The sequence below is a fragment of the Brachyhypopomus gauderio genome, chromosome 10 (assembly GCF_052324685.1).
Source record: "Brachyhypopomus gauderio isolate BG-103 chromosome 10, BGAUD_0.2, whole genome shotgun sequence".
Classification (NCBI taxonomy): Eukaryota; Metazoa; Chordata; class Actinopteri; order Gymnotiformes; family Hypopomidae; genus Brachyhypopomus; species Brachyhypopomus gauderio.
Window position 1 is genome coordinate 16,578,422 of NC_135220.1, and position 22,166 is coordinate 16,600,587.

At 44.1% G+C, this 22,166-nt stretch overlaps 4 protein-coding genes across 5 annotated transcripts; 2 read left to right on the plus strand and 2 right to left on the minus strand.

Moving 5' to 3' along the window:
- Nucleotides 1-1,735: 1,735 nt before the first annotated feature.
- LOC143524913 (la-related protein 6-like) lies at nucleotides 1,736-3,905 on the plus strand. Its single transcript, XM_077018318.1, has 3 exons — nucleotides 1,736-2,070; nucleotides 2,167-2,374; nucleotides 2,611-3,905. Exons 1-3 carry the CDS (start codon nucleotides 2,048-2,050, stop codon nucleotides 3,613-3,615), a joined length of 1,236 nt encoding a protein of 411 aa, XP_076874433.1. The 5' UTR covers nucleotides 1,736-2,047; the 3' UTR covers nucleotides 3,616-3,905.
- Nucleotides 3,906-4,702: 797 nt separating this feature from the next.
- phax (phosphorylated adaptor for RNA export) lies at nucleotides 4,703-8,072 on the minus strand. The gene is made up of 5 exons (XM_077020014.1): nucleotides 7,606-8,072; nucleotides 6,710-7,314; nucleotides 6,429-6,549; nucleotides 5,947-6,030; nucleotides 4,703-5,740 (listed from the first exon to the last, which is right to left on the minus strand). The coding sequence occupies exons 1-5, from the start codon at nucleotides 7,711-7,713 to the stop codon at nucleotides 5,471-5,473; spliced, it is 1,188 nt and encodes a 395-aa protein (XP_076876129.1). The 5' UTR covers nucleotides 7,714-8,072; the 3' UTR covers nucleotides 4,703-5,470.
- A 119-nt stretch (nucleotides 8,073-8,191) lies between these two features.
- On the plus strand, nucleotides 8,192-14,174 carry aldh7a1 (aldehyde dehydrogenase 7 family, member A1). The gene is made up of 18 exons (XM_077020011.1): nucleotides 8,192-8,412; nucleotides 9,014-9,067; nucleotides 9,412-9,477; nucleotides 9,683-9,763; nucleotides 9,865-9,988; nucleotides 10,107-10,239; nucleotides 10,370-10,414; nucleotides 10,673-10,750; nucleotides 11,257-11,354; nucleotides 11,438-11,479; nucleotides 11,564-11,658; nucleotides 11,782-11,866; nucleotides 12,390-12,496; nucleotides 12,901-13,017; nucleotides 13,092-13,189; nucleotides 13,341-13,414; nucleotides 13,491-13,566; nucleotides 13,683-14,174. Exons 1-18 carry the CDS (start codon nucleotides 8,218-8,220, stop codon nucleotides 13,735-13,737), a joined length of 1,623 nt encoding a protein of 540 aa, XP_076876126.1. The 5' UTR covers nucleotides 8,192-8,217; the 3' UTR covers nucleotides 13,738-14,174.
- An 826-nt stretch (nucleotides 14,175-15,000) lies between these two features.
- Nucleotides 15,001-20,375, minus strand: LOC143525740 (GRAM domain-containing protein 2B-like). Of its 2 annotated transcripts, XM_077020013.1 has the most exons (14): nucleotides 20,138-20,374; nucleotides 19,535-19,672; nucleotides 18,874-18,961; nucleotides 18,643-18,712; nucleotides 18,358-18,461; nucleotides 18,168-18,263; nucleotides 18,002-18,073; nucleotides 17,823-17,903; nucleotides 17,479-17,590; nucleotides 16,695-16,799; nucleotides 16,501-16,591; nucleotides 16,279-16,374; nucleotides 15,924-16,008; nucleotides 15,001-15,401 (listed from the first exon to the last, which is right to left on the minus strand). In XM_077020013.1, the coding sequence occupies exons 1-14, from the start codon at nucleotides 20,242-20,244 to the stop codon at nucleotides 15,363-15,365; spliced, it is 1,284 nt and encodes a 427-aa protein (XP_076876128.1). In that variant the 5' UTR covers nucleotides 20,245-20,374; the 3' UTR covers nucleotides 15,001-15,362. The 2 variants fall into 2 exon arrangements, with proteins under 2 accessions (XP_076876128.1, XP_076876127.1); XM_077020012.1 differs by lacking the exon at nucleotides 15,001-15,401 and having other exon boundaries at nucleotides 15,424-16,008; nucleotides 20,138-20,375.
- Between the last annotated feature and the right edge of the window lie 1,791 nt (nucleotides 20,376-22,166).

The window sequence follows — 22,166 nt, forward strand, 5'->3', positions numbered from 1 at the left end:
TATGTTCAGTTCTGGTGAGTTGATATCTGTTATTCTGATAAGAAACCTTTCTTAGATCAGTCAGTGGCTAGTACTACAGAAAAGTATTTGGAGGTCATATTGATTATAAAGTGTTTGGATTGTGGTGTGGACACACAAAAGGATAAATTGGCATAAATGTCTCAACTGACAACTTTTTGAACTTTTTTTCAGTCCCCTTTTTCTGGAACAAAATGGGCAAAGTCACTTCCTGTTTTCTGTGGGTTTGTGGTGTTATTTGAAGAATACTGCACACTACCAAAGATCAAATCCTTAATGTTGAACCATGATGGAGAGAATATGATGTTGTGATGCTGCTTTTGTGGTCTCAGGCCCTGGATGGCTGTTTGTCATTGAGAGACCAGTGAATTCCAAGCTGCATGAGGTAATCCAACAGCAGAATGTCTGGACATCCATCTGTGGTCATGCAGCGTGGCAGTTAACCAAAACACAGGAGTAAATCATCACCAAAGTAGCATATACATAACAAAGTGCTTTCTCCCATTGAAATGCTGCAGCACAATCTGAAACAGGCTGCAAAGCAAGACATCCCAGTATTCTGCATAAACTGAAACCTACTTAGTGCTGGCCAGCTATAGTGTTTGGTTAAAGTTACTGCCAATGATTAGAACATTATTATCTAAAACTTTACTTAACTGTATCCAAAAAATACTTGTTTAAGGCTTTTAAATAAAGATATGACACTGTAGCGTGTGTTACTCCTTAGATTAGAAATTATTCACCAATATGACTTTCATGGTAATATCACATTTTAGGACACATTGATACAGAAATCCAGGAAATTCTAAACTTAAACTTTCTTTCAACTGAAGAATAGTATAGTTGTTTGTGTGTAGTATCCCCAAAGCATGCACAATGAGTTAAGGTGCTCAAAGACAAGGTAGCACTGGTTCGATGTTGTCATTATGTCTGTGTCTGTCTTCAGAGCCAGTCCTGTCAATACGCCAATGGGCATTTACGATTCACGTTTTCCAAGTTCCTTGAGCCGATGCCCAACCTATTATACTGACACTTTTCTCTCTATTTGTGAGTAGTACATTGAAAAGCTTGCTCATAAATGGCAGTACTTGGACAGAGTTAATATTATTTCACTTTTAGTTCCAAAAACCAAGCGGTGGGAGGTGGGTGTGGAGCTGAACCCCCCTTAATGTTGAGTAAGCAAACGATGTGGAATGTTACACAGTGCTGAACCATGAGGTGTCACGCTGGGCTGGAGTTGCTGGTTCATTTCTACTCTGGATCAGACGTGCTTATTACTTACTAGTCTGTTGCTCTGACCAGTCATGTGACTGCCAAGCACCACAAAGACATTGAAACACTCATGTTACTACTAGTAGAATCAAGTGCTGAGAAGGTTATGCATCTTTACCACTTACCAAAGAAACACTTTGTTAATAAAACAAAGTGTATTTATATTTAACACAGGGAAACTTTAAGACTAAGTAATAAAAAATTAGACCAAATTATTGCATTATATTGTTCCTGTGGTTTTCAAATGTCAAGTGTCATTTGTTTTTTTTTTTTGTCATTTAATAAAAAAATTAATTGTTTTGTTTTTTATTTTTGCATTTATATGTCTGTGTGCTAGTTTTCTCCCCATGATATAGCAGAGTGGTCATTAAGATGGTGTGATGCAAGTTAGGGTTTATTTTAAGGTAAACTTATAATCTACTTCAAATCTCTATTTTTGTCATGAGAAGTGAGGCTTTTTAAGCCCTCTTGAGTGATGTCACCGAGTCCAAATCTCCTGAAATGGAAATTTGACATTACAGCATTGTCTTTGAAGAGGCAATCGATTGGTTGACGCTGCATGAATGTGTCAGTGGTGTGGGCGTAGCCAGCAGCTTTATAACACTGAAGTAGAGGCACAGAGCCCAGCTGAGCACAGTGCTTGCTATTCAAGCCCTGACAAGCAGAATTAAGCTTTTTCCAGCTGTCCCTGACCAGGGGTACAACGGTGCTGAAAGTCCAAACCCAGAATCCTGCTGCCTCGTGATCAGAAGACAGAATGGACATAGTCGAAAACGATAAGTATGCTCTATTGTTTTGTGCTTAGTTTTGATACTTGAGAAGAAGTTCTGATCTTCGTAAAATTACAGACCAATCAGGTCCTTTTGCTCTCCTCAGATTTTTGGCATTTTGCAATGAGAACGATGAAGACATCGACCCTTTTGACTGGTTACCTCCAGCTGCTGATCTGGTACATAAGATAGTCTCCCAGATTGAACATTACCTCTCCAATGAGAATCTGATTAAGGATGCTTTCCTCTTAAAACACGTAAGAAGAAATAAGATGGGCTATGTCAACATCAAGCTGCTGACATCTTTTAAGAAGGTAAAAAAAAAGTCAATATTTTACTTTTGCATGAAGTAATCCACTGAATTTAACTTTTCAGATGTGGACATCACTTCCATATGAATTAATTGTTTTAAATGTCCTCTACACATTTGTGTAGTTTCAACAATATAACCATGTTTTAAGTTCAGTCATTTTTAAAACAATACATTTGATCTGTTTTGGGAAATTTAACAGACACTTGTTCCCATACGACTTATTTGACCTCTTGCCAGATAAAGCACTTGACGAAAGACTGGCGTGTTACAGCGTACGCCCTGCGTCACTCTTCAAAGCTGGAGGTAAACGAGGAAGGAAATAAAGTGCGTAGATTAGAGCCAGTGCCAGAGTCTGTTTTGTTTCAGGCACCCAGCAGACTCCTGCTGGTGTGGAACTTCACAGACACGCCCTTAACCGTGGACGTGTTGACACCTCACAGCAGCGTCATGGAGACCGCCATCGCCATTCTGGTACCGTTCGGCCCCATCACGGCGGTCCGGGTCAATCGGCCCGGCAGAGAGCTACCGCAGGAGCTGCAGAAGTACGGCTGCAGGTACCCGGAGCTCCTCGTGGAGCAGAGCGTGCTGGTGGAGTACGAGGACCTGGAAGGGGCCGGCCGTGCTTACCACCAGCTGTCCCGATCTGAAGGGGAGCTGAGAGTGCTCCTGGTGGGGAGGCCCTCCAAGAAGAAGCCCGTGGAGGCGGGTGTCGGCTGTCTTGAGGACAGGGCCACCGCGAAGGGCTTCTGCGTCCTGAACCGGCGCATGGAACATCTGCAGGTCCGTGGCGATGACTCCTCGGCGTGCAGCTCCTCAGAGTCGGAGTTCGCCACTTCGTCCCCGCTGCCCCTCGGCCGCTCCAGCGTGGGGCGGATGCGTAGTGGCCCGCGTCACGGTGTCCGGGCTGGCCGCCCTCTCCCACTGGCTTCCCAGGTGCTGCCGCGATTAGCCTCTGAACTTGTGCAAAGTCCAGACACGAGTCCAGAGCTGGTACGTCGTAACCTGGACTCTCCCCTGAATCGCAGGGCCCGTATCGGGGACTTGTGGGTACAGAAACACAAGCTGCCCACCACCCAACCTCCGCATCTGGAGCAGACCCACAAATATAGCCAGACAAGTGGGAAAAGAGCCTTAAATGGGGCCACAGCGCCACGTGGAGTTCTCCGGCTTCCGTATGGCCCAGATGGGAGCAGTGGTTTCAATACCACCATAGCTAGGAGACGACTTCATCAGTATATTTAAATATGTCAATTATATAATGTCTAAATTTTGATGTAAAATTGTAAAACTGAATTATTAAAGGAGCATTCCATGCGTTAAACCTCTCTTCTCCACTGTTATGTGCTCATCCCTCCTTTTCTAGGCATAAAATAAATTATTTCAAGCACAAATAAAACTTTTTGATTTCATCCTTTGGGAGTTTTTAAACTCTTTTCTCCATATGATACTGTAAAACTGTGTCGACAAGACATAGCAATGTCACGCAGTCAGTTATCACTGCTCCTTGACTGACTTGATGTGAATAATTAAATAAAAACCTCCACACATGTGCACTGTCTGCTGGCGTTATTAGGAGCTCTCTACGGATGTAGGAATAGGCAGCAGAGCTGATTTGTTGCCATGCAGTTTAAGCCCATCACTACTTTGGTTTGACCACCGGGCCATGAGATATTTGGGGGGGGGGGGAAATCACCCCAGCTGTAATACTGCAGCACTGATGTTGGAACTTCTGCGAGTTCCGAGAATCCAAATGTGGATGATTCCATAACGCTAAGTGACAGTCACGAAAACACAACCTAATTTGGACATATTACCCTGAATGTCTCCATGACAACTTTTCAGAGTTGCACTTGTTTGACAGTGAAGAGGTTACGTCTCATCTGGCTGTCTGTGAAGCTCCGTGAGCCAGTGCTAATATTTAAATGAAAATGTGTTATCAGTTAAAAATATAAGCTTTGTATGACCGTGGTAGCTGCATCAAAATGCAGAATTGAGACAGATTTTATAGTTTCAATACAGAAAATTTTACTTTCCAGAATTCCAGAGTGTTAAAGCACGAATTGGAGCACTAAGCTCCCTGTCCAGTTGTGAACTAATGACTGATTAAAGCTAGATCGGTACATATCATATCATGCATATTTCACACAGACTTTAAAAAGGGATTTCTAGTAGAACTATTTATTATTTCATCATTTGGTATCAAAGGATCAGTATTCGGTAGCCAACCTAGGATTCCTATCAGGGCAATTCACATTCTTCTACTTCTTTGTGTTAAAGATAAAAAAAAATTAATTATAATACTACGATCAGTGTTCAAGGTAGCAATACATTGTGTTTCACAAATGTTTATTAGCGTCATGGGAAGTCTGGAATAAGAATTCGAAATAAGTGCAACGTTCTCTAAGCATCACAATTTCTACCAAGAGTATTACAGGCACTGTAGCTGTGAGTAGAACATCTTCCACATGTCAGTGTAATATACAGAACACACTTGAGAAACTTGAAAATCAACGTGCGTCTTGTCAAGTAACACCATCCTGTTTTTTGTGAATGAAGGGGGGGGGGGGGGGGGGGGGAGACACACACCTTGCCTGGCCACAATCTTTAAAGTTCTCCGTGTCCTCCTTTTCTGGACAAATGACAAATACAGGAATTGGAGGGATTTTCAGTTTAAATCAAGGACTATATTGAATTTGCAGGGCCAATCAGAGAGCAAACATGCACTCCTGCATGACTGAACAGCACGCTGTAGAAGGCAGGCAACACACAGACGCGTCGCTGCATTTATAAAGCATCTATAAAGGAGTCAAACATGATAAGTTAGCGAGACACCTTTGTGCTCCAGAGTTGTTAACAAGACACTAGTTGGTAGTGTTGATCCTGGTGCAATGAAACTCTTGCCCAGTAACACACAATCTATGGAACAGAATGTTAAATGATCAATACCTGTTAACCCCTGCTGCCTCGGAACCAGGGAACAGGTCAAAACAGACACGTCTTAACCGAAAGCTGATCTAAACCGAGCCGTATTCATGTCCGCGGCAGACTCATCACCTCAGCAAAGCGTTCTCACAAGAAGGTGCAGAGCAGCACGTTATCAGAAGACCTCCAGGTCGGTGGAGCTGTAAACCACAGGACTGTCCTCTGTGCCCAGGGCAGGCTCCACCTGGTCCTCTGGGACCTCCTCCAGGGACTCTAGGGCCTCGTTGGTGTCGCTAGCAAAGGTTTCCCGGGACACATCGTCATGCTCCTGCAGGTTCAACGTGTTGATGGCTTCCTTCATCTTCCTGGCCACGATGTGTCTCCGCCGCTTCTTGGCTGCCTTTTTGTTGCTGTACTCTTTCTGGTTCTCCTCATAAAATATTTCCTACAAAACATTGTTCACTTTAAGCCAAAGTACATACAGTGACCCATGACGTGTTTTTGAATACATTTTCCCAAAGCACTGTAGGATTATTTGTAATGTTCGCGGTACTAGAATAATTTCAACAAACTTTTTCTTGCTGGAAGCCAAAGCCCATGTACCAGGGCCTCTTTAAAACCACATTCCCAAACACTCTTTGTTCAGCTTACCTTGACGTCCTCATGAGAAATACTAGGAGTGTTCTTCAGCAGGTTCAGATACACCCCTCCAGGGGTCCGCCTCCTACTACCATCCTGCAAGAAGAAAACTTTTCAATATTTATCTACACGTTCAAGATGCCAGATCAGGACTAATGCATATGAAGCGGATGAAGATCCTTCACAAGAAAGTAGTGGCGCCCCTCAGTGGCAGCTAGTGGAAACTGCACTAGTGAAACGTATTTCTGGTAAGGTGATGTAGTGCACAGTATGTCCTCACAGGCCAGTTACATTTGGATGTCTATACTGCGATTAAATTATTCTAATCCCAAACTGAAGTATGACCTTACCACATATTTACAAAACTAACTGAACATTTAGTTAAACACTTATGCCTTAATGGAGAGCACTTACTGAACTACCCTTGCTGCTAAACAGGTAAAGGAGTGTTTCTTATCGGAGAAACATATCCATTACATCTTAGGAGCACTTACCACAGTGTAAAGACCTCCATTTTGTTCAACTGTTGCAGTTTCTGACAAGAGCTCTATTGCTTTCTTTGTGCCGATCACCCTCACCACACGCTCTATTAATTCCCTTTTGGGCTCCATTAACCTTTGAAAAGCAAGAAGAGGTTAATTAATATCAGAGTATCATTATGGCAAACTGAACAAAAAGTGAGACGTGCTACATCCCAATTAGTAAAAAACGCTGCCAATTGCCCCAGAGGCAACATAAAAAATCACGTCCAGAGTTTAAGTGTCTGTTTTCTCACCTGTGTGCTATTTCGTCAATCACTCTGTCTTCAGGGTCATCCTGAGTAATCTCATATCGTCCCTTGACGTCCATCTCGGCTCTAGGGCCCAGGCGTTCCTTGGCTGACCGCTTTCTCTTAAGATGGCCGTCGCTTTTCTCTTCCTCTGCCCTCTGCTGCATGTAGTCCTCCAGCTGGCTGTCGAGCATGGCCTCCACGCCCTGCTCCTCCTTCTCCATCAACTTGCGCGCCAGGACGTAGTTGTACGTTTCACTCTGACGGCTGCTCATGCTGATGCCTCCTTCCATGCCCAGGACGCCCAGCTCGGCTGCCACGGCCTCCTGACTCTGCTCCTGCACCACGGAGCCCCAGATGTTGTTCACCTTGCGGCCCGGGGGGCCCGCGGTGGCCCCGGGGCCACCAAAGGGAGCTGGAGGCACAGGCGGTGGAACATTGGAGCACTTCTGACGCTTTCGTCTCCACAGTGCGGCCTCTTCTTCCGAGTCTGAATCACTTTCGCTGGAGTCGGTCCTGATGGAGGTGCGGTAGCTGCTGACCGACTGGGCTGTGCGTGGAAGAGCTCGGGTTTGGAAACAGTCACTTGAAAAAGCTGCAGGAGAGGGCCTCTGTGGATCAATTCAAACATATTTTATTACATGGCTAACATTTTCTTTGTTTCGTAGATTTTTACAGACATTTTGCCTTTTATAGCCACAATTTAAAAGAACAAGTAATATATTAAACAGCGTTAACACGACAGGCCAGAGAGGACCGAAGGCACCGTGGCCATCTGTATGCCAGTATAGTTGGTGATCAACCTCGCCATGAAGGCAGCACAGGGGAACTTTAAAGTTCAATAGCAAGCTAGCAACCCGACAGGCTAAGGGCCAAAGCATAGGACAGATAAACGTGCGTACGTGAGGTCGGTCGCCTGAAGCGGATTGCATTTCGGGTTCTGAATCCGAACCACTTATTTCTCCATCCTCCAGATCCTCCATCGCGTCTCTGTCGCCGCCGCCCGCCATTTCTCCCACCCGGAAGTGATGCGTATTAGGCGCGTGCGACGTTACAGGCGCATGTTCTCATTGGGTAAAAGATTTACTCGTTCTTATAGATTAAAACTAACGCAAATAAAATGTAACATCGGCTTAACTTGATTTATAACTGTTTAATTAAGCTTGAGGATTTAATTGGGAAGATATATTTATAAAAAAAGGACAACACATCTACCCGTCTATTATTTAATACTATAAAATCTCACCGCACTTACGACATGCTATTCATTGGTGTTGTGTTAAACCAAGCGGGTTAAACAGGTGAAAATTCATTTGATTCGGGCAAACACGAAAACATAACTAAACACAGGTCCGTTTCGCTCCTTCGACCTCTGGGTTACGGGCCCAGCGCTCTTCCGCTTTTTAAAGGGGAGGGACAGGGCTCAACCTATCAGCAGGCCCGGAATTACGCAGTGAACGTAAACCTGTCGTGAATATCGACGTGCCTGCATTTTATTACTACTGCAGCCAACCATGCAGCGCGCGCTCGCCTATGGGTTCTTACGGCACTTTTTGCTGAAGAAAAAACTCGGTTCGTTGAGTTTTCGGCCAACTGCAGCCATGTCTACACTTCTTATTAACCAGCCGAAGTATGCATGGCTTAAAGAGTTAGGTCTGAGCGAAGACAACGATGGAGTTTATAACGGGACTTGGGGAGGCAAAGGAGAGGTAACGCAGGATTGGTTTGTGAAACTAGGACTAGTACCGACCTCGCAAACGGGTGAATTAAAGGAGTGAAGGGTGTGGTTCGGCTCGATACAAGCCCGCTCCTCATGGTGGCGCCCTTTAATCCTCCGTGTTGTTTTGTAGCTCGTTTACGTTTCCGCACATTCTCAGTGTGTTTAAGTTTAGCTGCGTGCTCGCACCTGTCTGATAACGTGGCCCAGCTAACCGAGTTCACACCCGTGCGTGTAAAGTCACCGTGCAAGGAGACGTGGTTCACATTTAAACATGAGACGAGCAGTTGACCGGCACCAAACGGGTCTTTCCATGAGCAGAATGAATGAAGTATAACCTAGCAGGCTGCTTGGATAATCTGGCCAGCCATTGTATCAGTTCCTCCAACAGTATGTAGGTGTCAGCAACTCCCACTGAATGAAGTTACATGGTTACACCAGAGGCATGGATGACTGTGCTTGGCAGCTGTTTCATTTACATGGTCTTTGGTGATGTTCAGATTAGTGAATAACATGTTGGTAAAATGCATTTGCAATCTCACAAACTTGTAAAAGAGGTATTGATTTTGAACACGTACACCTTTACCTCCTAGGTGGTCACATCATATTGCCCTGCCAACAATGAGCCCATTGCCAGAGTACGACAGGTAAAGCAATGTACCTTATAGATTCATAATGTGCTTCTAAACGTTTTCATAACTGAACAATTCCAACAGGGTAGTTCAACTAAATAGTGTCTTGTGCAACACAGTTGAAGAAAATCTCTACATGATGTTTATTAACAATGACACCAATCACAAAATGAGTTCCTTCTGCATTTTGACAGACATCCAAGATTTTGAGCCATTTTGGATGCTCTTGTATGAGTCTTTTGTCTCCTTGTAGAACTTATGTACATTGCACCTCATGTAAATAAATAGTGGCTACGTTTTTCTGTTGGAGCTCTCTGATCAGTGTAAAACATTAATGAATCCATTACTTTTTTAACTAGGCCACCATGGCTGAGTATGAAGAAACTGTACATAAAGCACAGGAGGCGTGGAAAGTGTGGGCCGATGTAAGTATCGAGACACCCTGGCAAAACCAACACTGGATTTTGTGTTTAATGGTTGCAAATCTTCACAAAGATTTCATATATTAGAAAAATACATTTTATTTCATTGCATTAAATAGTGGTTATATTTAATTTACCCTTCTTTCTTGTACTATGCTCTATAACCAGCACTAAAACTTGACATAGGTTTTCTGAACACTTTCTGCAGATCCCTGCTCCAAAGAGAGGGGAGATTGTGAGGCAGATCGGAGAAGCTCTGAGGAAGAAGATCAAAGTTCTTGGCAGCCTGGTACCGTAGCATTTCAAACTGTATATTCCGTGTTGCAAGTTCCAATCGAAATCAAATGTTCATCCACTTTGTGCAAAAGCTGTCTGCTGCACCACTGCCAGGTGTCTCTGGAGATGGGCAAGATCTACGTGGAGGGAGTCGGAGAGGTGCAGGAGTATGTCGACGTGTGTGACTATGCCGTTGGACTTTCGCGCATGATTGGAGGCCCGGTTTTGCCCTCTGAAAGTATGTCCTTTCACTGCCGTTAGATCCTTCACTTCATCCAGTCAGCTGATCAAACGTAGTTGGTAATATGAACGGATTTGTAAAGGAGTCCCTGGGGGCATTTGTTCTCTTCCTTTAGGACCAGGTCACGCCCTGATTGAACAGTGGAACCCTGTAGGTCTGGTGGGCATCATCACTGCCTTCAACTTCCCTGTGGCGGTGTATGGCTGGAACAATGCCATCGCTCTCATTTGTGGAAATGTTTGCCTTTGGTGCGACAACCTTTAAGATATTGGCTTAGTTTTGCATGCAGTGGTGCTGTAAGCTTAATGAAATATAGCAAACTGCTTCTAAAGGTATAAACTATGCTGTTCTCCTAATGGCCTTCCCGTTCCATCACAGGAAAGGAGCCCCAACTACACCCCTCACCAGTGTAGCAGTCACAAAGTATGTTAAAGTGCCTTTGGGCTACAAATCCCATTTTGTTGTCTAAATGTTAAACTATAAGCTAAAGATTGCATTGCAGTATAAAATTTGGACATTATTCAATTGCAAGATTTCATCAGATCAGTACAGAAGAAGTGGTGCTAAACCTTCTGTACTATAAACCCACTGCACTGGTAATGCAAAGTTGCTCCTCATGTAGTGTTTATGATCATTTGTGTGTTTGTGCATGCGCTCACGTGTATACACACATGCGTGCAGAATTGTTGCTGAGGTGCTGGAACAGAATAACCTCCCTGGTGCTATCTGTTCGATGACCTGTGGTGGAGCTGACATTGGGTAAGTGCACTGGCCCCAGGGCAATACAGAGCTTTTAGATACTCTGGCTTTTATGGGCTACTTCTATGTCATTTTGGCTCTGTAGTCCAGCACCTTGGACTCAATATGATTTATACAAGTTCCAAGACTGGAATAATGTTAACTTGTTGGCCAAATTCTTGGACCGACTAGCAAGTAATGTTTAATACCCCTGTGAAGCCAAGACCTTAGGGCACTGATGTCTTCCTTAATAATGCACCTCTAGACTTCCCCTCAAGCAGACAGGAGCCTTTATGTCTGGGGCTTTTATTGCTTAAATGTCTTTCCTTGTTTTATACCCGTTGATTATACACAAACAGTGTCTATTTCCTCATCTTTTAAAAGATAAGATCAGTGTAATGTTTGTAGTTTTAAACTATGTGCATATGTTGTGCCTGTTTGAGCTTAGCAGTCTGTAGGCACTGTTGCAGTGCTCCTTAACTTGCGCTTAGTGTCTTGATATTTTGGTTTGTGTGGTGTGCCTGCAGCTCCGCCTTAGCTAAAGATGAGCGGGTCGACCTGGTGTCCTTCACAGGCAGCACCCACGTGGGGAAACAGGTGGCCCTTATGGTGCAGGAGAGATTCGGTAAGTGTTCTATTACACACATAGTGTGGTCGGCGTCCTATATAACGTGTGTGTGTGTGTGACAAAGTGTTTTTTTTGATAAGGTCGTCAGTTGCTGGAGCTGGGAGGGAACAACGCCATCATCGGTAGGTGACCGCTCTTACAGACGCGTCTCCGTTGCAGTCGGCCAGCTGCGGTCAGCATGCGTAACGCTTGACTCTCACCGTCAGTGTTCGAGGACGCCGACCTGAACCTGGTGGTGCCCTCGGCTCTCTTCGCCTCCGTAGGAACGGCAGGCCAGCGCTGCACCACGACCAGGAGGCTGGTGAGCAGATCCCGGCCCACAAACACACGATCGCGGCCGTCTTGTAATAGAACCAGAAGGTGAGCCAGTGGGGAAGACGGTTTACTGCCTTCTGTAGTTGACATTCTGGGGCATTTCCCATAGATGCTGCATGAGAGCGTTCATGATGCCGTTGTGGAGAGGTTGGTCAAAGCCTACAAGCAAGTTCGCATGGGTGACCCCTGGGACCGTGAGTCCAATTTTACCTCAAAATTTTAAATTCTAATAGTAATTAAAGTGTTTTTTTTCCTTTATTCACCATCTTCATTAAATCACCAAGAAACACTGGGATTAAAGCTAACTTTAAAATTATTTACATTCATTTTTTTCTTATTTATTTTTCTTAAATAAATACCAAGTACGCTTAACAGACAGACAGAAATCAGCGTGTATGATTGGTTCACACATGTTGAGAAGCAGTAGCCCATTTGTACACTTCATACTCTCCATTACACACCACAGCCCCTGGGGGAAAGGGGCGGAGCTTAAGACCAGAACAGAGCAACGACCATCACCTGACACACACACACACTCACGCACTGTGTTTTTGAACTGTGGGAGGAAACCAGACACCTCAGTGGAAAGTCATGCAGACAATGGGAGAACATAAACCTTTTAAATGCATAGAAAATGAATATGAACAACGAAAGTTAAGAATGGAAATGTTTTTGTAGTCATTTACGTATACATTAATTGAGGGTTTTTGCCAACAGCAAGTACCTTGTATGGACCCCTTCACACCAAGCAGGCTGTTGAGCAGTACCTGGCTGCAGTACAACAGGCCAAGCAACAGGGCGGCACTCTCGCGTGCGGGGGCAAGGTATGGTGCTGCCCCATAGACATTCTCTCATGTGTGTAGAATGGGTTGTGTGTAAGGCAACCTGTGGGGATTTGCATCCCTCTTCCTGTAGAGTCAACGTCCTTCCAAATCCTGCAAACCCTGATTCAACACCTCTTGCTTCATTTTCACCTGGTTGGAAAGACCTTGACAAGCGTGTTAAATGATTGTTGTAACCTAATACTTCAAGAGGGGTTTTTTTCTTTGTTTGTTTTGCACGTGTAGATAATACCTGCTCTGTGGACACAGTCAGTATGCTGTAGCTCATTGTTTCTAAGTGTTTGAATCACTAAGCATCACATTTTGCAGAAATTCTAGAACTGCTCGAATATTCTGTTATAGAAGCTTCCTGAAAAGTGAAATCTGTTTCTTGATTGGTTGGTCAGGTAATTGATCGCCCTGGTAACTACGTGGAACCTACAATCTTCACTGGCCTGGCGCACGACGCCCCCATCGTTCACACGGAGACCTTTGTGCCTATTCTCTACGTGATCAAATTCAAGGTACACCGTTAGCCTTGCAGCAGGCAGGATATCAGGATTCAAGCGCCTGAGAACATTCCTGCGTTTGTTCCTAGACGGAGGAGGAGGCCTTCAGCTGGAACAACGAGGTCAAGCAGGGCCTATCCAGTAGCATCTTCACCAAGGACATGGGCAGAGTCTTTCGCTGGTTGGGGTGAGTGTGCACCCTGAGCTTACAGCAGAGTAGGTTTCTGCTCTCCCACACAGCCCAAACGGGACACGTGCACAATCGCATTGGCGCACATTGAACGTGCTCCTGTAGATTTGGAGCTTGGAGACTTAGGCTGCGTTTCGCTTCTCCACAGGCCCAAAGGTTCAGACTGCGGCATCGTTAACGTCAACATTCCAACCAGCGGTGCCGAGATCGGAGGAGCATTTGGTGAGTGGCGTGACTTCTTATGGAGGTGTAACAGGTGATGGGTGAGTCTTGGTTGCTCACGTGCGGGTGTGCGCAGGAGGGGAGAAGCACACCGGAGGGGGACGTGAATCGGGCAGCGACTCGTGGAAACAGTACATGAGGAGGTCTACATGGTAAACACCACGTGCTGCTCCTCAAAACAGCCGATTATTCTATACAAAAAAACTTTTTCCGTATTGCCTATAATTTACAAGGAGAAAATCTAATTATATTTTTCTGTTGCACACAGCACCATCAACTACAGCAAGGATCTTCCTCTTGCACAAGGAATTAAGTTTGAGTGAATTATTGCTACAGGACTGAGCGTAACTTTGGCAGGAACAAGACACGACCAGTTTCTGCGAAGCTTCTTCACAAATCATCTTTCTACTACGCAGCACTCAGAAGTAAACTTGTATGATTTGTCTGTTGTCCAAACATTGTTCTAGGTTGATTTGTTTAGAATGACAAATGGCACTTAATAATCAAGTCGGTGATGAAGGCTTTAGAATGACTCGATGTTATGCAAACGGTTTAACGAGGGACTTGTCAGTGCAGCAGTGTAAACTAGTTTTAGAAAGGAGAAGTTGGGTTAGATGTATTTTGAATGCAAATGGCCATTTGAAGATCCTCCTGTAAGTGAAGCTGGAAACCTTTAAGCCAGTTGGTCATATTCTAGTTATGTTGACTGAAAACACCCATTGCCGAACGATTTGAAATAAAAAATATTTTTTGACGTTAATTTGGGAATTTATTTATATGAATGACTCCAAATATCCTGTAGTTCTTTGTCTACCAATTAGGTACAATTGGCTGTAGTTTTCCTATTCTCAGTATCTTCTGGATTTAAATTGCACAACACTGGCTGCCATTAGTAACCACAAAAACCTTCTTCCATGTTTACAAAAGGAAGTTTAAATCCACATCCTTTGAGATTAATGGCTGGTTGCAGAGCACACATCTGCTTATTAACTGATGTAGACCTGGAATTTCCCCATTATCTGAATACACACGCGATTGTAAACACTTTGATCGCATTACCGACGAAATCTGTTTTTGTACAGTATTATTACGTTCACGTAAACACGGAGAGGGAAGTGATTCAACAAAACAACAAAAAACCTAGAGTCTAAACCGTTCTTGAATGGCCAATTTAACACTGAATACAGAATTTCCCCGGAAGCTGAACCTGGCAGTTCATCAGTGTGTTATTAATCTAATGCAAATAATGTACACAAAGTCCTAACATGGGCTCAGCTTTTGCACATAAAAAAAACTGCTACAGATTAGATGCGTCTATTAAAGGGACTGTGGGTACAGCGATGGGTCGACATAACATGCCCATTTTGTACCAGTAGGAAGAGATACAGCTTTAGAACGGTCCTCGAAAAAAAGATGGCTTGCAGTTCATTTTGAAGGTAATCGCAGGCACAAGGGAAGATGCCTGTTTTGATCACCACCACCATGTAAACATTAGCATTAGATTAAAGAAAACTGGATTTGTCTTAGTCTCCATAACAACAGAGGACATGTGCAGTATCCACCCATAACCAACTAAGAAAATCTCATTCACTGAACAAATTATAAATATTTTATTGCCAATTCTAAAAAGTAACTATTCATTATACACAGCCTGTTATTTGTAACTGATATGTTAGAAACACAGAACCCGAGTCCTTGGGACCCATTACACCTGCCCTCTCTACAGCCTTCACAATTGCCCTACAGAACATGAAATAGTTTGTAACCCCCCCCCCCCCCCCCCCCCCCAACTATGAAAATGGATGAAATGCAGTGATTGTTAGAGCCCGATTTGTAGTCCTGAGTAGATAGAGTATTGCACGGAGTATCATGAATCTTCAAGATGGAGTCATTAAAAGTCTTTTTTTTTTTTTTTTTTTTTTTTTTTTTTAGACACAGCTTTAGCCAATCAGCTCTCTTCAAGTAGCTTGCGCAGGTTCCTCTGAATCTAGACATCAAACAGCATCAACCACACGGAAGGATTAAACCAAAACCACTACAATGGCACTATAACCAGTTTGCTTTACATTCAATGTTAAAACGGGTGGGGTTTTCGGAAAATATGATATCTATATGAAAGTATGACATGACTGTTCTACTTAAGGTGTGCCTACATGTTCCAACAATTTGTAACGCTTCTTTAAATCTAAATAAGCTAGCAAAGACAACTTTAAAAACAGGAATGCTTACTGTAGTAAAAAAAGTACTTGTAGAGAGTACTTTATAGCAGACTTTCAGAGTCAACCCTAACCCCCCTCTCTCGGTCTCACACACCCACCTCTGACACAAACATGTAGTATGCTAAATGACAGTGAGACTACTAAATGCAAACAGAAAAAACAAGTTCATCTTTGTCATTATTAAATAGATCTTGCATCATGCGGTCATTCTGCCTCTACCTTCTCTCTCTCTCTCACACACACACACACACACACACACCCATGTGTCTAACTCTACATGCATCACTCACCTTTTCTAATTTGAACAGGTTTGTAGACAGTTCTCCGTAAATCTCTGCGTTCACCTCTAACTGGGTGCGATGATAAACGGCATTTCTGCAAGGGAAATACACTTAGACCATTTTATGGAGGCAGATGAGGAGACATGGGACAATGTGAGGAAGCCCACACGCTGTGCCTTGCAGCAGCAGCGTGTAAACAGTGCTGGGTAACACAGCACTTCGGGATCAAAGTGCCCCGTGTGCGCAGAAGAGCATCTCAAATCAAAAACACCACGCTAGGCAAAATAAAGGTATATTTAGAGGCACCTTTCTGGGCCCTTTCCGCATATTGTCTGAATCTCAAGTCTCCATGACTGTGACTCACTCTCTGTGGGAGTGTTCTCCTAGAGAGCTCAGCCGCTGCTCCAGTGCCATGATCTTGAAGGCCATGTAACACGATGACATGAAGAGGAAGCACACCCTGCGGAGACAATACCTCCTTTTAAAGAAGTGCCAAACTGAGATTACAGGTTGACATCGGTGGCTTTAGACATGTTGCAGCACGCAGAAACAATAGAGGACAGCAAATTAACCGGGCCGCACTCACAAGAACAGGTAGATGAGTAGGAGCGCGTTGAGGGACAGCATCCGCGGGACCCGGTCCTGCTGAACGGCTCCTGCTGCAGCTTTGCCAGGACCTGGGGGCAGACAGGACACGCCGGTGACATCCGGCCCAGCCCACGGTGACCGAGAAACTACAGAGGGCTTTGCAGAGTGAAATTTCATCCCAAAATCGGATACCAGTGTGCTGCTTCATGGGGGTGGCCTGCAGGTGTATGTCAGCGTGGACCGCCATCTCAGCCTTCTTCATCGTGCCCAGGAAGTTTTCAGACAGCGTCGGAAACTCTGATTGAATAGGAGATCAAAAAACGAACGATAAAAAAACGCAAAATGGTCTGTTCAATACAAAATGTACCAAACTGCATTATCATGATAATTATCTTCCCTGTCTTTGGTAATCTATTAGGAGCAATACGATTCTGCAAGCAAAGTCACTACTGCAGATTTGATAAGAATTAAACACCTTCCACTATCTCAACACAGTCAGTTCATTTAACACAGTGATATGGTGAGTATTCCAGTGGTGCTTGGTGATAAGGACTTATCAGTACACTTACAGCTCTGAAATATGACACGCCAGTGAGGCCTTGAACACATTTCAAACTTTTTTTTCTCTTATTCTATTTTTCTATCGTTTTCTCTAAACTAGTCAGCCTTAGCAGAGGCCTGCAGCCAATGTAAGGACTCGACCCTGAGCCGGAAAAGAACCGACACACTGCTAGGAGGTACTGTAAGCCCAGGCAACCTCACCACAGGGAAGTGAAATACTCCAACACAATTTAAAAAAGGAAAAAGCGGTCAGGCATTCCGCATCTAATCTGAGCTCATACGCCATCTTTAATCCCATCACTTAGATGGTAAACCGAGAGTGGCCCAATTTCATAGTCTGGTGCGAGGCCCATCTGAATGTGGAGTGGGTGCGTGAGAACGTGTGTCTGGAGCGAACACACACACACACACACACCGCTCATCTTGTCGTAGTCTGGAGTCTGGGATCCTGAGCTGCTGCTCTCCAACATGGCCTGTCTCCTCTGTTGCACCACTCCGTCAAGATCAGAGAAATCAGCAGAGAAGTCCTGCGGGATGTGCACACACACACCAGGTTACGCACGTGTTCTCCAAGAGGTCAGAGGCAGACTGGGGACAAGGTCAAAGTTCAAGCAGCACAAAGCGCAGAGATTACGCAGCGCCAGACGAAGGACTGCAAACCGTGGTTACGCTACATAGCAACAGAGATGCCACTGCGCTTCTGAGTCATGTGACGACTGCAAGGACGGGAGAGAAGGCGACAGACAAAGCAGCACTGACCAACGGGAGCGACGACGGACAGTCCCCCCTGAAGCTGTTCTCAGCTGATGATGTAATGGACGTGCTTCCCACATTCTCTCTCTGGAACGGACAACAACAGCGTGTCAGTTTAGTTCAGGTGCACGTCAACTTTGACACATGGTATAACATGGTATAACACTGAGGAGTTGCGTACTTACATGCAAGTGAGCACAGACTGATATGAGGAACTTGTACGTGGTGTCTCGGGATAGGAACGACACGAACACGTGCTGACAACGCAAACAAATCGGGAATAAACTTTAACGGAACATTATGTTATAGCGAAATCATTGGATAAGATATCATTCCAAGCAATACACTCACCCTTTCGTCCGTAGTAGTGATCACAAGAGCATTTGGCAACAAAAGAGCTGTTTTTGTTTTCTTTATAAGAGTGATAGAGAGAACAGGGATAACGATCTGCGTAAGGGAAGTGAACCAAAACGGGTTAGTTTAACGGATTGACCTAACGTAGACATGTTTGAAGCAAGCCTAGATTTCTACTATTAGGTACCTTGGTATCTCTGCCAAACACTTTGGAATGAAAACAAATCCAGTTATCGGAGACAAAAAGCCTTCCCTGATAAAGAATGTCTTTCTGCAGAGCGCATGTATAACCTGGGAACAAACACCAGCTGTTAGGTGAAACAGGGTGAGGTGGAGAAACTCTCCTCCTGATTAAACCGAATCCTCCTACTGATTAAACTGAATTAAATCATGTGAATAAACCAGTTACACATCCTCATTAAAACATCTTCATTGGCAATTCACGTGGAGAATGCAAAGCATGTTGACGTACTTTGCTGGAGTATCTCATCCTTGCTTATTTCTTTGAAGAGCTTATGATACTGGGCATTTGCTTTGGAGAACTGGAGAAAAGACAATGAAACAATGTTAACTTTCATAGAAGCTCCAGTCGTGTCCTTATTAAAACTAATGAAAGACAACACAACTGCTTTCTCTGTGGCAAACAGGTGAATTAAGCTTTCAATTCATGGAATGAGTGTGTGCGCTTGAGTTCAGATCATACCTGGCTGTACTGTGCCTTCTTCCTCTCGACCTTTGACTCGCTGTCCGTCAGACTTTGGGAGAGGGTGGGCTGGTCGACAGCTTTGAACCTTGGGTAATAAAGGAAATATAGAGTAAGAACAAATCTTTCAAATGTGTGGCCTGGTGAGAATCCTCCATTTATCAGAGCAGCCTGAAGCAGCACCTCAGGGATAGGGAATGTTTTGTTTGTTCATTTTTGTCAAATATACAAGCTTACAGTGCACCTTTTCACTGGCGTGCTACTTTTAGTACTGTTAGATCCAGCTCCGTCATTGCTGAGGACCTAGATCAGCACTTTCTGGCATGGTAAGTCATGAAAAATAAAATAAAAATCCTCAGTATCCCCTCTAGAAGTCATCCGTCAACTTGTAAATCAGGCAGGTTGGTTAACTTACAGGGAGGAGCACAACGTCTGTGTGTAATAGCATAACAACATACTCGTTTTACTTTCCTTACTATTCAATATAATCTTGGCTTAATCCTGGCTATTACACTCTTTTCAGTCAAGGCTATAATTGGAGGCGGGGAGCATCAGCGGGAACCACACCGCACCAGCGACACGCAACTGTCCGTGTGCTTTTTCACGTGCACACGCAGCCCGTGTTCACCCCGCGCGCACACCAGGAGCGCGTGGCACTCGCCTCGTGAGGGGCGACCTCTTCCTGCTCTCCGAGACGTCGGACTCGGTGTCCAGGGGCAACAGGGGGTCCGGGCCCGGCTGGGTGGGGGCGGGTTTGGCGTCTCTTCGCTGTCTCTCTTCCCCATTGTCATACTCCGAACTGGGGATGGGCAAAAATAAAATAAAAAGACAACAAAAACAGTAAATTCACGAAAAAACATCTTACGGAAACACTAATCTAATTCCTAATTAAACTGACATTTAAGTTCTGATATTGAGTTATAATATTAACCGAATATCTTCCCGGTTAAGTCAGCTAACGTTAGCTAACTTGCTAAATCTTCCGCAAAATTTAAAGCCAGGAGGACATTTGTTTAAAAAAACAAAACAAAATGCAAATTTCACAGAGTTAAACAAAGTAAACAACATGTGAAAGTACAACAACATGCCTCCCCGTGGACGCCCTGGTTGAAAGTTTTGAAGTTTTGTTATTATTTCGTATATTGTGGGGATTTAACCCGTTAACGGAACAACGTTAACGGATCCCGACCAGCCACCGTTAACGGGTCGGTAATCCGCTCGCGCCGCTCGCACGCATACGGGGGGGGGAGAAAAACGAACTTACTTATTTTGGACGCGTGAATCTTTCCTGTCGGTCCTGGAGGGTTTGGGCGGTTCGGGGGGTGAGACCGCAGTGTGGAGTCTCTCCGCCTGATCGATCATCAGCACCATTTCGCGAGGGGAGCGCAGCACCGCCGCCCGCCCCACCGACGCACTGGCGTGCACACAAGTTGGTGCAAACTTGGTGGAGGCGCCTCCACAAAATGGGTCACGTTCGGGAAGGAGGCGCTAGCTGCGGGGAAAAGAAAGAAAAAACGGGAGTTGTCGCCCTCTTCTTTCGCTACGGGATAGTTCCTCCATATCTACCGTCTCCCAGGAACAGGTCTATTTTACAGGCCAAAAGATGGAACAGCATTTTACGGACGTGCTGTTGAAAAGATTATTAGACAGTCCGGTATTAAATTGTAGGTGGAAAATATTATATTATAGGCCGTATTATAAGTAGGCATTCAAACAGTATTAAAAAAACTTGCATGTAGTTAATTTGTGCATGACGAGAGATCTCTGAAAAATAGACAACAGTCTTGTATAAAGACATCATATACTCTATACTTTTATTAGAAACACACTCTACAATTTAGAATTTAGAAGTATGGCTGGCGAATTTAATAATAGTATAAACAGCACCACAAATAAAAAACCATGCACATTAAGGATCTGTGAGTGTGAGAAGTAAAGAAGACTATAATACAGAGCATAAAGAGCCTTAAACGTACTGGCTGAGGCTGCTCGAGCGTGAACGTGCCAAGGCTATTTTGCACGGCTCGTGTGGTCATTTGCGTCATCCCGTGTTCCGTCATACCAGGTTGTGTAGACTGTTTCAGAAACGGCACAATTTTGAGATTGTCAAATTATGTTGCTTTCCATTTAACTTAATCATGCCAAAAATCATATATCATATATCTAGATGCATTGGTGAAAGCATCATTTATTTAACCATGCCGGTGACTAATGAAATGATGTATATCCAACCTGTCATTCCCTGAGGGTTGCAACTCTGAAGTAAGTACGCAAAAAAAAAAAAAACCGAGAACCTCTCACTCTTATCGATGCCCGAGGACATTTTTCTGATGTACTAACAGCTGATAGCCAGCAGAGGTCGACAAAGAATAAGCTTTATGTATGATGCACTACCACAATTGTTATTCTTAAACAGGTCCTGGGTCTAATTGTGTTATAGGGTAAATAATGAGCAAACGTTGCTGGATTTGTGTTATTTTCTACAATTCTCTCCTGAACTAGGTATAAAAGTACCTGTGAGAGACAGAGGATCTAAGTTAATGCAATAGAAGTTTAAAATACTAATCCCTGAACTGGGATTATTTCTTTAACCATTACCAGCTCAACAGTTGTATATCTATTTTGTGTCTTGTGTTGCAATATAGGAACATCTAAAGAATGTTTTCATAATGCCTGTGCAACGTTAACTTTTTAGTCCAAATGACCGTTTTGTCTCACAAAGCCTCTGGCGAAGGTGTTGCTGTTGCCAGCGTGCATTGTGAAACAGGCCTGTGAAAGTGTGAAAGAGAAGGAAAGTAAAGGAGAAGAAAAGTCCTGTCAGAGTTCATTATGTGTCCAGGGAACAATGCTGAAAGCGGCCACTGCGCGCACTGCCATTAATCATGGCTGACAAGAAACCAGGGTTAAAGGTGGGAGAGTTGCCAGAGCTCCTGATAGTGATTATAGTGAGGAGAGAAGGAGAGAGAGACAGAGAGGGAGAGAGAGAGAGAGAGATGAAAACATTGCTAGTAGCTCAGGACCCTTATATATAGTATATAAGTTGATATTTCCATAATAATGTCTATAACCCTAGACTAAAAAGCACACAGTAACCTTGATGCTGGGGAAGATGACAATTTGCATTATTATGGTTTGTTATTTGCTGCAGTTTTTTTTATCTAACAGTTGCTAATGCAACAACAACAATGGATGTGAAGACTGAAGTCAATACAGATTCATCAACAAAATAAGTTCTAGATCAGGGGTTGCCAGATCCTCTTCTGAAGTTCCACTGCCCTGCACAATGTCAGGTT

Bases quoted from the DNA above. Each gene is read 5' to 3' on its own strand.
- aldh7a1 (XM_077020011.1), top strand. From the start codon at position 8,218: ATGCAGCGCGCGCTCGCCTATGGGTTCTTACGGCACTTTTTGCTGAAG. The intron at 11,480-11,563 runs GTAGGTGACCGC...TCTCACCGTCAG, and splicing joins AGGGAACAACGCCATCATCG to TGTTCGAGGACGCCGACCTG. The intron at 11,659-11,781 runs GTGAGCAGATCC...CATTTCCCATAG, and splicing joins GCACCACGACCAGGAGGCTG to ATGCTGCATGAGAGCGTTCA.
- LOC143525740 (XM_077020012.1), bottom strand. From the start codon at position 20,244: ATGGTGCTGATGATCGATCAGGCGGAGAGACTCCACACTGCGGTCTCA. The intron at 18,962-19,534 runs GCGAGTGCCACG...TTATTACCCAAG, and splicing joins AAGAGGTCGCCCCTCACGAG to GTTCAAAGCTGTCGACCAGC. The intron at 17,904-18,001 runs GTAAGTACGCAA...TGTCCGTTCCAG, and splicing joins CAGTCTGTGCTCACTTGCAT to AGAGAGAATGTGGGAAGCAC.
- phax (XM_077020014.1), bottom strand. From the start codon at position 7,713: ATGGCGGGCGGCGGCGACAGAGACGCGATGGAGGATCTGGAGGATGGA. The intron at 6,550-6,709 runs GTGAGAAAACAG...TGCTTTTCAAAG, and splicing joins ATTGACGAAATAGCACACAG to GTTAATGGAGCCCAAAAGGG. The intron at 5,741-5,946 runs GTAAGCTGAACA...AATGTTTTGTAG, and splicing joins TTTCTCATGAGGACGTCAAG to GAAATATTTTATGAGGAGAA.
- LOC143524913 (XM_077018318.1), top strand. From the start codon at position 2,048: ATGGACATAGTCGAAAACGATAA. The intron at 2,071-2,166 runs GTATGCTCTATT...TGCTCTCCTCAG, and splicing joins GACATAGTCGAAAACGATAA to ATTTTTGGCATTTTGCAATG. The intron at 2,375-2,610 runs GTAAAAAAAAAG...ACCTCTTGCCAG, and splicing joins TGCTGACATCTTTTAAGAAG to ATAAAGCACTTGACGAAAGA.